Source organism: Juglans regia, chromosome 13, assembly GCF_001411555.2.
Source record: "Juglans regia cultivar Chandler chromosome 13, Walnut 2.0, whole genome shotgun sequence".
NCBI classification, from domain to species: domain Eukaryota; kingdom Viridiplantae; phylum Streptophyta; class Magnoliopsida; order Fagales; family Juglandaceae; genus Juglans; species Juglans regia.
In genome coordinates, this window is record NC_049913.1 from 1,242,736 (window position 1) to 1,256,906 (window position 14,171).

General features: G+C 35.8%; 1 protein-coding gene across 6 annotated transcripts; it reads right to left on the reverse strand.

The window, feature by feature from the left end:
- Positions 1 to 13,816, reverse strand: LOC108996187 (DNA repair protein REV1). 6 transcript variants are annotated; one of them, XM_018971954.2, is made up of 25 exons: positions 13,547 to 13,816; positions 12,996 to 13,140; positions 12,462 to 12,577; positions 12,292 to 12,368; positions 11,617 to 12,101; positions 11,284 to 11,421; positions 10,951 to 11,083; positions 10,777 to 10,865; positions 10,530 to 10,580; positions 10,245 to 10,445; positions 9,622 to 9,741; positions 8,820 to 8,912; positions 8,241 to 8,300; positions 8,063 to 8,149; positions 7,806 to 7,889; positions 7,623 to 7,695; positions 6,423 to 6,491; positions 6,146 to 6,247; positions 4,993 to 5,283; positions 4,824 to 4,897; positions 3,475 to 4,064; positions 2,461 to 2,521; positions 1,119 to 1,286; positions 533 to 782; positions 1 to 453 (listed from the first exon to the last, which is right to left on the reverse strand). In XM_018971954.2, the coding sequence occupies exons 1-23, from the start codon at positions 13,768 to 13,770 to the stop codon at positions 1,233 to 1,235; spliced, it is 3,417 nt and encodes a 1,138-aa protein (XP_018827499.1). In that variant the 5' UTR covers positions 13,771 to 13,816; the 3' UTR covers positions 1 to 453; positions 533 to 782; positions 1,119 to 1,232. The 6 variants fall into 6 exon arrangements, with proteins under 6 accessions (XP_018827499.1, XP_035540514.1, XP_035540515.1 ...); XM_035684621.1 differs by having other exon boundaries at positions 10,951 to 11,113; XM_035684622.1 differs by having other exon boundaries at positions 1 to 459; positions 10,951 to 11,113.
- Between the last annotated feature and the right edge of the window lie 355 nt (positions 13,817 to 14,171).

Sequence of the window (14,171 nt, forward strand, 5' to 3'; positions counted from 1 at the left end):
TTCCTTTGTCAAAAAATGTTTTACCACATTTATGTTTTATATACACCATTACTCTCGCAAGTCAAATCAATACATGCGGGAAAAAGTTTTCACAACTATGATCATATTACTCTATACACGTCAAATACACGGGCTTTATAATATGACGATTAATAGAACAAAGGGAACACCGACCTTTGTTCTCAAAAGAAGCTGTATTTATAGGAATAAAATTAGGACTAGGAGCCAAAAACCAACTTATATGTCAATTGATTGCAACCAGAACGAACAAACACAAAGGAAGATGATCATTCGGTCCGCCATTTCCAGTAGTTAAGAATAGAATATGCATTTGCTCAAATACTCACAATATTAATGACGAATCATGTCAATGCTTCAAGGATTTGGAAATGAGACCTTGTCAGGAAAGTCCCTTCTCATGGGAGTTTTAAGTATCGGCGCCCATCTCTGGCTCTGAAACTTAAGCAGAATTAGAATATTTCGTTATCGACGCCATCTTTATTGGAAAATTCAAAAAAATCAATGCACTTACCGGAGTTCAATTGTAAACCTGTCCCAACCAGATTGGGATTGGTGTGGAGTTATCAAGCTGAAACTCGAGCCTAAAAAGCTTCTCTCATAAATGGGCTTGAGCTTGAGCTCTCTCTGGTTCAGCTCATGGTGGTTCAGCTCATGGGCACGCAAGCAATATTATTAAACGTATAGGCCTCCAATATATGGCTTCCGTCATCCAACTTTGGCTGATCAAATGGACTAAAGCCCGATCATTTGCATCCCCAAACCTAAAATTGAAAACAATCTGATCTTCAAGATAACATATACGAACATGAACAAGGTGGTTTTCCCCATAGCACAAAAAAGAAAAATAGCTTTAACCAAAAAATGGCAAAGATCATAATTTCATGTCTATTCTATTCCTTTTTTGGGAGAAGATTGTTTAGTCTCAACAACTGGAACACAATCCCACAGAGAAAGGGAATCAGAAATGGAGTAAATTCGGACCAACTAGACCTTACCACGATTCGTCAAGGAAAGTTTTTTTTAAGCATAAAACATGTACATATATAATTTCACAACTCACTTAGGGTATGAATTAAACCAGCACCAGAAAATCTTACCATCCCCACATTTTGCACAGGTTTTAAGGTATTTATTGCACATGAATCGCACAGCCCATCCCTTGGAAAGTGGAGTGACATGAATTGAGAAAAAATGTCACATCATAAGCAGTACTAAGTCTTCAATGACATGTGCAAGTTTCCTCCATAGTTTTCTCCAACTGATGCCTAGAAGGTTGAGTGCCACAAGGGGAAAAATCAGGACCTTAAAATTTCATCTCCTAATACAATGAGAAAATAAAGAATGGGCAAGTAAATACTAAAAATTAACGTTGCGTGAGGGAGAGAGTAAAAATAGACAATATGGAGAAATTATGCTACAAATTTAAAACTAAAACTAAACTAATCTCGTAGAGACTACAAAGATGCATATTTAGCAATGCTAGGAGGTTATGCGTTAACATATGTTCCAAAGAACCCAGAGCAGGTTCCAATATTAGTATAACCCTCACCAACAGTCCACAACTGAGAAGAAGTTCTATGTTCATCTAATAGGAAGAAAGCTATTCTATAGTCAGAATTTGTTGTCTATTTGTATTCCAACAAGAGTTGATTATAGCACATAAGTCATTTGCAGGTCATAAGATAAGAAGTAAAATTTTCAGGCATACAGCAAAAAGCACCTCTAAGGTGATTCAAGAAGCCAAATGCAAAAGTTCAAAGTAAATGCAAGATCAATATAAGAATGACAAAACCTGTCCCAACTCAAGTTGACCACAGAACGCTGATGATCAAATAACCTATATTTTGGAACACACATTTGATAACCACACAATCCTTGCTATTCTCAGAATCTGAAAAAAAAACTGACGTCTTTCTTTTCTATTTATTATTTAATTTATAAGACAAAGCCCACAGGTTAGAAATATAGTATTAGGAAACGCAATTTGGAAGTACATAAAAGGCCATAATCCTAGCAGCTCAAGGCACAAATGCATGTTGTGTGTACATAATTCTATACTTTCACTGAGTTTCACATATCAATTTCCCCTCAATTAGGGTAGGAAGACAACAGTGCAAGTTAAAGACTCATTCCATTCATCATTGTTTGGAAATAAAATCATTCTTGCAAACCAAAGGCATTAGGTATAAGCCCAACTATTATATAAAGTATCATCAATTAATTAGCATTTTGCGACGAAAAGATGCGGGCTTAAACTAGTCAATGAAATTTCTACACTCCACAGAAAAGACTAACCGCTGAGAACAAGCAAAAGGATGAAATTTATTTTATCTTTTTTTCTTTAATTTAAGTTAAAGAAGGAAAAAAAAAAAACAGAAAGTAGATGTAGGACATTTTAGATAAAGCCAGAGCAATAAACAGGAAAGTCAATGTACTAACCTGAAGGTAAGGAAACACATTGGTGTATACTTGTAGGAAAACTTCTGATTTCATTGCAAACCTGATGCACTATTTGAGTTTCAATCAATATAGGTATAGAAGAGCAAAACAAGATACTTAGGAAAAAGTTAAGAAACAATCGATCAGCAATATAGCATACAGCAAAGAAAACGAAACAGCATCATATAATATACCATTACCACATAGATAGATGGCAGAGAAATAAGAATAGTAAAAAAATTTAAACTCGGTTAAAAAGGACAAGTGGCATCATCAAAGTACCCAAGATGCGCACGACAGACACTAGCAATGAGATTCTCAGATTTCAAAAGGGCACTCAAATTTCAAATATAGTACAATCATAGATTTAACATATGTTAAACAATATAAAATCAAACACCCATGCTAAAGCTAAAAATTTATTGTATATAGCCCTGACAAACCACCAGTGCAAATTTTCAGCCATAAAAAATAACTAAATCATAATACTTACCATTTAAATGAATATTTTTTTTTATAGAATTTTAGGCACGTGCATCTGGAATACTTTTAATTAATTTGGAATATTTTGAACCACACAGGAGTTCATTTGTTTATTTATTGTACTGGGCACTTGGATTAATGGATAGTTAAGAGCCAACATCCAAAGAGGCAGTAAGCTAAATGCCGCTAATCCAGTAAGCCAGAAGGATCATAACGCACAATGAAGCTAAAAACTGTGTTTCATAAATAGCCCACACAAGACACCATGTTACAGAAGCCTCAACCACAACCTTATTTTTGCTACCCAAGAACTTAAGAATTCCCATGTGAAGAGGAAGCCAACCCCCCCAACCCAAAGAGGTTATATGAAGCAAATGAAAAGAGAATAGGACCAGCATCCACTTTTGTGCCAATGACATCATTTAAGGAATATCTGATGAATCATGTGATAAAAAAAAAGACTGTTCTTTATGTAGAAGTAAAGAATATGCATGACGAAGAGAAAGAGAGGTAGAAATCCTCAGTACAAACCTTCTAAGAAGACAAAAACAAATATAGATCTCTTCAATATCAAATTCTATCTTTCGTTTAATATACTGCTTCAGAAGGTCACACAAGTTGTAAGTAGCTTCATCCCAACTATCTCGATTTGCATCTAGTTGGTGTTTAGGTAGAGAAATCACACGTTGCAGAATTGCAGATAAAGTACCAGTAGAACCCAATTCATAATACATCTCTGCAAGAACGTTTAATATCAAACAATTGCTGACTTTGAACTTAACAACCCACTGGAGAGGAGTTCCAGCCCAAAGATTGTTCTCTGAGACACAACCCTTTGATACAGAGTGGTACTCGGCTGTCTTGGTACCTAATGATTCCAGAGGGGTTTCTTTAGAAGGTCCAGAAAGAGCATTTGAAGAAAAGTCTTGCTTCCTGTGTGCAGGAAGAAGCTGAAGTATGTCCGCTTTCACTTCTTCAGGTAACTGTTGCAAGACTGTTGCATCCACTTGGCTAAGAGACAAAGGCATCAAATCAATTTTTTGAATCCCTGAATCAGGAAGAACCACATTGTTCGATTCTGCCCCAGAAACAAGGACTGCCTGATCTTCCATAGCTATATGCTGCTTTGCCCAGCAAAAAGTAACAATGGCGAACCACTATATAAGCTAAAAATTATAATATCGTATGGATGTAAATAAAGCAAACCTGAATCTAAATTCATTTTAAACAACTGCAGTGGCAATACTGAGCAGCACTGTCCCTCTTACATATGGAACGACTCAGATAGACCATATTCATAATTCAAAACTCAACCCAATAAGTGTCACAAGCAACATCTTTGGCCCTTTTAGCATTGCATTGCAAAGGGTTGAGATGGCTTGGGAGCTACAAACATTACATTTAAAATTTCACATCCCAGAGCCTTGCACCATTTACCAAGAGAAAATCATGTCCCATTACTGGATATTCTTATCAGCATGCCCTTGTATCCTATCTTTCAGCTTAAAATTAGAATGGATGGACAGATGAAATTACGTTGAAACTTTACAAGATAAGAACCTTGGTGTTTCTCCCAACAGACAAGATGCAAACAATTTATTATGGGAATTTGAAGCTAGGAAAAATCTCCTAATAAAAACTGTATGATCGTGTGGAAGATGGATTAACAATTAAAGAAAGTTATATTAAAATTAGCAATAAATTAATAGGAGGATCACATAAGTGTGTCAATAACTGAGTTCCGTCACATAACTTTGAAAATTGCCCTTCACAGGAAATATATAGAATTAGAAAAGAGCAAATTGTTGTAAAAGGTATCCATTAAAAGCAAAACCGAAGCATACCTACATAAATTCAATAAGAAAAACATAAAATGTTACCTTATCTTCTACTGGTATTTCATGTTGAAGAAAAGGATCAGAACAGAGAACCATATGTCCCTTCTTCATTGCCCCTAAACAAATTCAGAATGTCCTTTTAGTAACTCACAGTTAGCAGAGCACTGGCTAGCTGACATTCAAGTATTAAAAAACAAAAAGGAATTCTCACCTTCTACTTGTACATGCGAATTGCTCAAAGAACTGCTAATATTTTCACTTTTGCCATTACTTTTAGTGATTAAATCAACTAACTTCCCGCTATATATATCATTCAATTCTGAAAAGATCTCGGAAGGAAGGCTCTCTAAAACTTCCTTATCAAGATGACATAATGGTGGCGGCTCTGAAACCTGGTTCAAAAAAGCTTCACCATTGGATGTATTATTGTCCATTTCAATTGAAGGCCAAACTGAACTAGCGCATATCTTTCCCAAAATTTCATTGCCTTGTCCTTCACAATCTGTAAAATGACACAATTACAAGATGCTGTGCAATTTTTTTTTTTTCATATTCAAAAATTTAAAAAAAAAAAACAAAAACAAAAAAAAAAAAAGAGGGATATTAAAAACAATTATGACAAGGAAACAATTTCCAGCTGTCTAGTTAAGCCCAACATGCTGCCTTCGTTTATTGGATAAGAGCTTTGTTTTGAGAGGACAAGGGCTTTAAATCAGTTGCTTGTGATGAGATGTGGGCAGCAATTATCAAGCAACAAGTTTGTTATATTGAGTATTGTAAATACTTTCTTCGGGATGAAAAACAACATCAATGAAGATGTGTCATGCCTAATATCTTCTAACCTGCTTCAAATTTTCACAACTGATTTAAACCAAGAACACTGAAAATTTTTCAGATGAATATAATCCAATTGGACCAAATAACTATCAGTCACATAAGGTAGCCCAAAGGAGAAAACAGAAATACTTTTTTTTTATAAGTAAAAACAAAATTACTAAAAATAACACAAGGCCCATACTTTAGAACCAATAATACATATTAAAAATGTTCCACAACTAGAAAAGCAATATGAAACCTCAATGAACATAATACTCCAATTGTTAAAAAATGATCCAGTACTATATTTAACCACAGATATTTAGTATAACTGGATTGCTAAACTTTTAGAGGATTGAAAAAAAGATCAACTTTCTGTTTGTGTGTGCTATAGGAAGCAAAACACAATCATAATAATTCAGCCTCTTGGTGTTCCAAAAACTGGTTAGCAAGAGAACACCAAAACAAATGCGAACAGTGATATAAATGGTAATAAATTACTGGGTGTTTGTCAAGTATACAAGATTAGAATGATAACTTCCAGTTACCTGTATCAGATCTCACTAATGCAGTGCAACTGTTATTGCATGCCTCTTCTGTACTTGCTGCGGCAGAGGAAAGCCATGACTTCAAAGAATTTCTCTCCAACCCTTCAAACAACGAAGTAACAACCAGTTTCACAATCAGATAATAAAATAATGCAGCTTTCCTGGGAAGAGGATGTAGACCTCATTTACTCTTGCAACATGCACAACTTACAACATTAATGGCTAATGTGATAAGAATAACTATATAGGGACTACAGTAAAAAGGTACAACACATACCTTGCTTCAAACTACCTGCACTTTCAAGCCTGGAAACTTGCAAGCCGATACCACGAATCTCCTTGACATCTATGTAAAAGCAACGAAAAGGTAATCATGAAGATGTTCAAAAGAACAAAGCTTGTTTAATGGAAACCCTATCCAATAGTAAAACTAACTGTAAAACTCATGTTACTACTATCAAGAAAGATGCAATAATAAAACTAAGGGGTTGTTTGGGAAACACATCCCGTCTCATCTTGTCTCATCTAATCTCATAATTTCTCATAATTTCCTTCCCAAACATCACTCAAACACACACTTTTCAATTTCAAACATTCAACTTTTTCATCTGATCATTACCTAATCATTACAGCTTTCCCAAACTTCCAAACAAAACACAAAAAATAATTTAACTTTTTCAAATCCCTAAACAAAAATAATATTAAAAAAAATTATATTCTAACAATATTTTAACTTTATAATATTTTTATTCAACTTTTTCTCTCTCATTTCCCAAAGCCCCATAAAACATCTTAACTTAAACAATTTCACTACTATTCACATATTTCTCATCTCATCTCATTCCCCAAGCATCCCCTAAGACAAAACCTTAGAATACAGTTTAACTATCATCAAGAAGATGCTGAGAAGAGGTAACCGGTTGTAATGATTAGAAGACATGAACTCTCATGCCATGTAGCAGTCAATAATACCAGTCAAGATCTGTTTCCAACCCCCAGTCCAACCTATACAGGTGCCTAACTAAAAAACAAACCGACACACCTATACCAGTTACAACTGTCTTCGAGGAATTTTTTTGTAATTTTGTCCACAAAAATCAAATTCTAATCCCAATTTTCCCAAACCTTCACATATTGAAATAAACAAAATAAGGATTTTTATCTTTAGCAGACATATTATGTTCTCTCCAATGCAACAAATGCAAGGAAAATTAATGAAAAGCACTTGACCTCCATGATTCATGTATAAAGAGTTTTCAATGCGAAGAACTTCTTTTCATATGGGAAAAAACGAAAGAAAAGAAGGCAAAAACTTTATCTTGGAAAAAGATTAGTCACCTTGTGAAATGCAGAGGCAAATGAGGGGGGAGAGGGCGATGGGGAGGGAGGGAGGGAGGGAGAGAGAGAGAGAGAGAGAGTTTTTGTTTAATCAAAAAAGTAAGTTCTATATAAAGAGCACAAAGGCAAGCTAACTTACCCAAGTGGAAGTACCCAAAAAGCTGCTTTGATATCCTTTGAAGCACTTCCACATCATCAGTAGCAACTGGAACCTATTGAAACATCAATGATCTTTAGACACATCTCCAAAGACAATCATTTAACGGTACAAGCATAGCAATATATCCACACGTGGATACACAAATAGAAATATACTATCTACCGTAGTGGAGTGGCTCAGGTTTTCACAGTCTCCACAGCCCATATACTTTATAGGCTCCTCAGCATCTTTTCTTCTCTTTTTTATCTAAGATCATTGCATGCCAAGAATTTCACATTACTTCAAAATATATCCAAGACAAACTAAACTCTTATGGAATTAAAAGCAAGACATAACAAAAGAACCATTCAGCCTGAACCCACTCAAAGCAATTAATCATTTTGACTGATAAGTTTTAGGAAAATACAATAGCATGGTACCTTAAGGGTAAAAGTGCGCCCTTGCACTCCACATCCATGCAAGCGTAATGAAACCTCTTTGCAAAGATTTGAGAGGAAGTTTTGACTCTGAAAAAACTAATATGTCAATTCACTAACTATTCAAGCCTATTGTAAACAAAAATACGAAATTAGCTTGAAAGTGCATCAGAATACGAACATCTTTCACATCCTTAAACCTCACACCCCAATTCACTTCGGCACCAATAGACTTGCTTACCTGCAGAACACATTTTCTGATAAGCAAGGCCACAATGACGGTAAATGAAATAACACAGAAGAAATAAGGTTGATCTGGACAAGAAAGCTAAATTCAAGTCAGTTTGCTTCTATGGCAGTGGTACCTCTTAAATTTAGCACAATTAAAGTCCACCGTCACAAGGTGTTTAAACTATAAAAGGGTCCGTGAGGTTTTTTGCTGAAGCATTAGATGAAGATAGGTGATATATAATTTTATAAGCCTCAGCAATCTATAACTAAAAAGTTCAGACAAGATCGTATCTTAGTCTCCAATATGATACTTTAACCAACTGCATTTTACACCCAAGCACTCCACCTAAATAATAGAAAAATATTGATAAAAGCAGACCTTCATTTGAAAAAATGCAGAGAACTAACATGATAGCCATTACATAGATTTGAAATATTATTTGGCTATCTCAAGCATAAACTGAAAAGAAAAAATATCCATTTAAACTGAAAGCTATGTGGTTGATCAAAATCATGTTCTTTGCCAAACCTGAATCACCCCAACTAACCGATCATCTACTCCTCTGCTATAATCCCATAGCATCTCCCCAGTTTTCATTCCAAAGTCCTTTTGAAGAGACTCCTGGAGATGCCAAAAAGGTGAGTAGTAATACAAATAACCATATGCAAATAATAGATATAAAATAGTTATTCACTGCATAAGATAATAAAAACTGTAGAGAATATAAATAAACCTCGGAGATTAATGTCTGGCAGGGGTGTATTCAAGAAAGATAGCTGATTAGAATATAATATCTAACAGATGGCTTATAGAAATTATTCGCTCTTATGATAGCCAAGGAAGAAAAATTGATTCACCCATGACCCAAAGACTTCTAGAAAGATAAGCAATTCGTGAAGTTCTTGAGTGTAGTGAAAACAACAATAAATTGTCGCTTCAGTTCTGCCTAAGTGCTGACATGACACATTTAAAGCACCCTATAAACCCCACTGAAGAAATATAATAAAATATCAAATCTTCTCAGTTCTCTAAGGACTTAATTTGTGCTATCGGGAGGTAGGCTTCTCCCAGGATTAGTAGAAACCTTAAGAATCCAATGACAATTCAAACTTTAAGCTTTTTAAACGCCTTCCTGAATTGAAAAGAATGTCAAGAGAATTAAACCTGATAACCAGCATTGTTTACTCAAAACGGATAAAATTTATCATATGAAAATTATGCAGCAACTTTTATGCATTAAAATCTTCAGAATGATTAGTTTTGAATGAGGGCATCCTAGCTCAAGAAAGAACAAGTAGAGCTCAATAATCAATCGAGCTGGATAAAGGACCTTGGATATCATACGCAGTTGTCCACAAGTCCAAACATTGTGCTTCTTCAACTTCTCCTCTAGAACATGCCCAATTCCTGGAAGTGCCTTGATTGGAAGTTGACTCAAATGATCATCCACCTGAAATTCACAGACAATAATAGATATAGATATAAGATGAGATAAAGTTTATGAAGATAGGGCATCCAAAGGTCACAAACTTAATCAGGGATCCTTTGTCTTTAAAGAGAGCAAAAGTGAGCAAGAAACCAAATATTCAAACTTTGCCTCCATGCCCCGTATCAACCTCTACATGTTATTAGTTTAAATCTCGACTTATAGAAAAATTAAAAAATTAAAAAAAAAAAAAAAAAGGAAGGTTTAAATCTCAAGTACATAAATAACTCAACAAATACCTAATTACTTAAAAAAATAAAAACTAAGTTTGAAGTAGTTCTTGAACAGACAAGCAGAGCTGCTCAATTAAAGTTAAAACAGCTGCCAAAAAATGAGATAATTCACAAGACTCACTGTGGACATAAATAATGAGGGAGAAAAGAAAAAAGGTGTTGAACCCAAAAAAAACAATGGAATTAAATATGATGCTAACACATATATATACATAAAAATTTCCTACGACATACCCTTTCAGGAGGAATGAAAAATTGACCATCTGGTTTTGCAGTTCTTGTGGCAAGACGAGCCATAAGCATATTCCCTGCAATCCCAGCACTAGCAGTGCATCGGGTAGTCTCGATAACCTCTTTTCTTATTCTTGAAGCTAGAATTTGGGGATCCTCCACCGAGTCTGTGAAGTCTAAAAATGCTTCATCACAGCTTACAGCCTACATTGAACAGCAGTTAATGTATTAACAGGGTGGCAAGTCAGAACTGATGTTCACTGAATGAACGCATTTCCGCAAGCAAACCTGCACTTTGTTGCAGTGCTTATGCAATATATTGTAGAACTGATCGGCTACCTGCAAATTGTCCAACAGATTATACACTTCCAATAACCCCACTCAACAGCTATTCAAAACAAAACAAAAGAAAGGAGGATAAAAAAATCAAAAGATACACAAGAGAAGATGAAATTAGACAGGCAACTTTCTTCATCAGTGAGCAATTCATTTGAAAAGGAAAAATAGATGCTCCAATGTATAGCTTACTCCTAACCTCCTCGTAAGCTTCAAAGTTGTATGGGAAAATGACTAAGTGGGGACAACGAGCCTTAGCATCTCTGACAAACATTCCAGCCCTAATTCCTATAAGAACAACAATAAGAAGAAAAAAACCCCTCTGAGAGACTGTCAAGGAGAATTGAGATAAAAGAAATTAGCAGAAACCAACCATAATCTCGAGCAGGGTAGTTTGCAGAAGAAATTTCAGCAGTTCCCTTTGGGTTATCTGAATGGCATACTGCTACAGGTTTATCCTTCAATTCAGGACGGTCCCTGATGACCACCGAGACAAAGAAACAGTCCTGGAACGATAAATCAGCGTCATGGCACAACTACAAATACACGGTAGAAGAAAAAATTTCATCCATTCTTATAGGATCCAATATCACATCATCCCAGAATAAGTGAATTAAAAAAAACGAAATATACTTTGTTAAAAGGAAAATAATAAATATGCAAAAGGTACAGTTACAACTTCAACTACCAAGGGCATGGAGATTACCATGTCAACATGCACAATGGCAGTCTTTTGAGCAGAGGCTTCAATATTGGAACTTCTGCACTTAAACCCATTAGATAAGCTAGAAAAACGCTTCCGGTATCGATTTCTCCAGGTTCCTATGAAGTGCAGCCTTGAGTTCTGCAGAATGCTAAACTTGCTCAATATATAACCAAAAGTTTGCAATGGAATTTGTCTACGAAATCCATAAATAACTCGAGCCAACCAAATGCTCTGTTTGGTAATTTCAACAAATCAAGGAGATGAAATTATAGAAACGCATTTATTGAATTAACAGCCATATCTCTAATAGGCAATTGGAAAGCAATTCAGGACCTTGAAATAATTCTCCACAAAATTGGGATCCTCAATAGTTGAATGACGGTGATTAGAAAGCCCACTGACTGTTGAACCTGGTGAACCTGTCATATCATGATTTTCTACAAAGTTGCTGGTAGCCAATGCAGAGGATTGGTAAGGACTTGACTGCAGTTCGTTTCTAACACTTCTTTTGTTGTCTTCATCAATATTATTTGGTTTTTCCATAGTCAATTCAAAAGGCCTGCCACAACTGCTAGTTGGCTCCATGACTAATGATGCATTAGAGTTCCTATTCACAAGATTATCAGTTTCTCTACTAATTTGCCTGCTGTGCTCACTGGATTCACCCAAATCAGAAAAGTATGCATCTGTTGATGTGCCACCTTTAAAGAAAGAACCTTCAGGTTTAACATCCTTGGAGACTGAGCTGCTTTTCGGGGCAAAGAACGCTGACAACCTTGGCTGATTATTTGCAAGCTGGTCAAGTTGGTAAGGAACCCCTAGAGAGAGCAGAATAAATTGATTGTGAACGAAATAAAATAGGACATAGAAAGGAATTGAAAATTTAGTAGTCTAACCATATTGAGGGGACAAAACTTCCTTCTTCCATTGCATTAAGTTTAAGACTTTAAGTGGATACCTATGTTATGCATTAAAAGAAGTCCAAACCAACAAAATGCATAAACTTACAACTCAAAAGTTTGTTTGCAACAACAGAATCCAAAATCCACAAGGGTTTCACAACGGGGAGCCCACCACTGAAGGACCTGTATTGGAGTTACAAAGGGCACAATCACATTCAGTTGCTTTTCTAAAATATTTAAATTGTAGGAGTTTGAAAAAAGAAAACTGAGGTAAACCTCAAGTTCTTAAGTTTACTATCAGGAAGATTACTGCAAATGATATGGGTGACCCGGCGTCTTGAAAAATAATTCTCAAATCTTCCACCATGCTTCAGCATGTAGCCCCGCAAATCCTGAAATAGCTTACTATAAGTAAATAAGACAAAAGCCAGTTATAATAACAACTTTGCGTTCAAACCAGTAACATTGAGGGAAACAAGAAACAATAATCCAAAATTAAACAGTTTCCACCATCTGCCTCTAAATACCAAAATCCTTGGATCACAGATGGTATCTCCACATGGAAGATCAAATGAACAGCCCACCCATCAAAATAAAAATCTAGAACTAATTAGTTTAGTGTCAAACAATTCATATAATCATTTTTCCTTCATGAAAGGTACATACCATTGACTCAGACTATGAACTAGAAGAATTTAAATATAAAGGCTCTGTGTCTAGGTCTTCAATATTATCATTTTTACTACTCTAGTTTATATCTCCCAGAAACCAAGCAGACCTCAACAGAAAATAATTAGAAAGCGATTGAACCTGGCTGGAAGGAATTGTGAAACCATCAACAAAGATGGAAATTCCATGGAATATAGGCTTCCCAGAACCCGAACAACTATGTGAAGAAGTTGAAGCCTCGGCATCAAACTGGTCATGAAGTTTCCTATTCTTCTCCATCATATAACTACATTCGAATGTCAATAAAACGGTCAAAGATTGCAATCTAAACCACAACGTGTTACGATACATGAAGGAACACGAAGAGAGGACACAGTTGTTAAAGTCAAAACAGGACATGATTGCCAAAGTGATAAACGAGGACACGGTTCTACATTGCCGATTAGCATAAGAGGATCCATATTAGCTGAAGCTGACCCTATTTAACGCATAGTTGAGTTGAATATAAGAAAATCCAAATAAGTAACAAAAAAGTACAAAAGATAATAATAAAGGCGATTCAATGCATACATATATGTGATATGTATGTAGGCGCATATTAAAATCAAATAATTGTAAATTTGATCGAAAAAAATCTAATTAGTTTTAAGAGAGAGAGAGAGAGAGAGAGCGAGAGAAATATAAAAGAGCACCTGCCGAAATCGGAGAACGGGGCTTTACGGAAGGAGGAGCGAGAGGGCGGGACAGAATTGGCGCCCCAGGAGGCCGCTCCTAGGGTTTCCTGGCTGGGCTTCGCCTTCTTCTTATTGTTACCGTTGCTGTAATTGGAAGGATTAGAAGAGGTCGAATTATTGAAGCTTCTCTTGGATCTATGACCGCCGGAAGAGTTCGCAGAACGAGACGAATCCAAACTCATTTTGTTTGAAAAAGCGTACGGAGGAAGGCTTGTACCGTTCAAATGAAGCGGCAAACCGAAGCATCTGTTGATACTTGCCTTGATATGATATATGGAGTACCCAGTGGCGGTACTGATGGGTAGAAAATAGCGTTTTCGTGCTTGGGTCGACAACCAAACCTCTCCTCACATAGAAATGGGCTATATAAGGTTTGGAACTTTAGAATTGAATCTTCAATTTTTCCTGCCCAAGTGCACGTTAAGCAGGTGATGGGCTGTTTGAGCTGTTCACCAACTAGGCCCCCTCCTAGTGTTGCGCTCTGGCCTAAACAATGGACTAGATATGCGCTATATTTAAACCAGCCCAATCTTGAGATCCAATTATTTCTTTCGACGTGGCTGTTTTATATCATAAAATATTA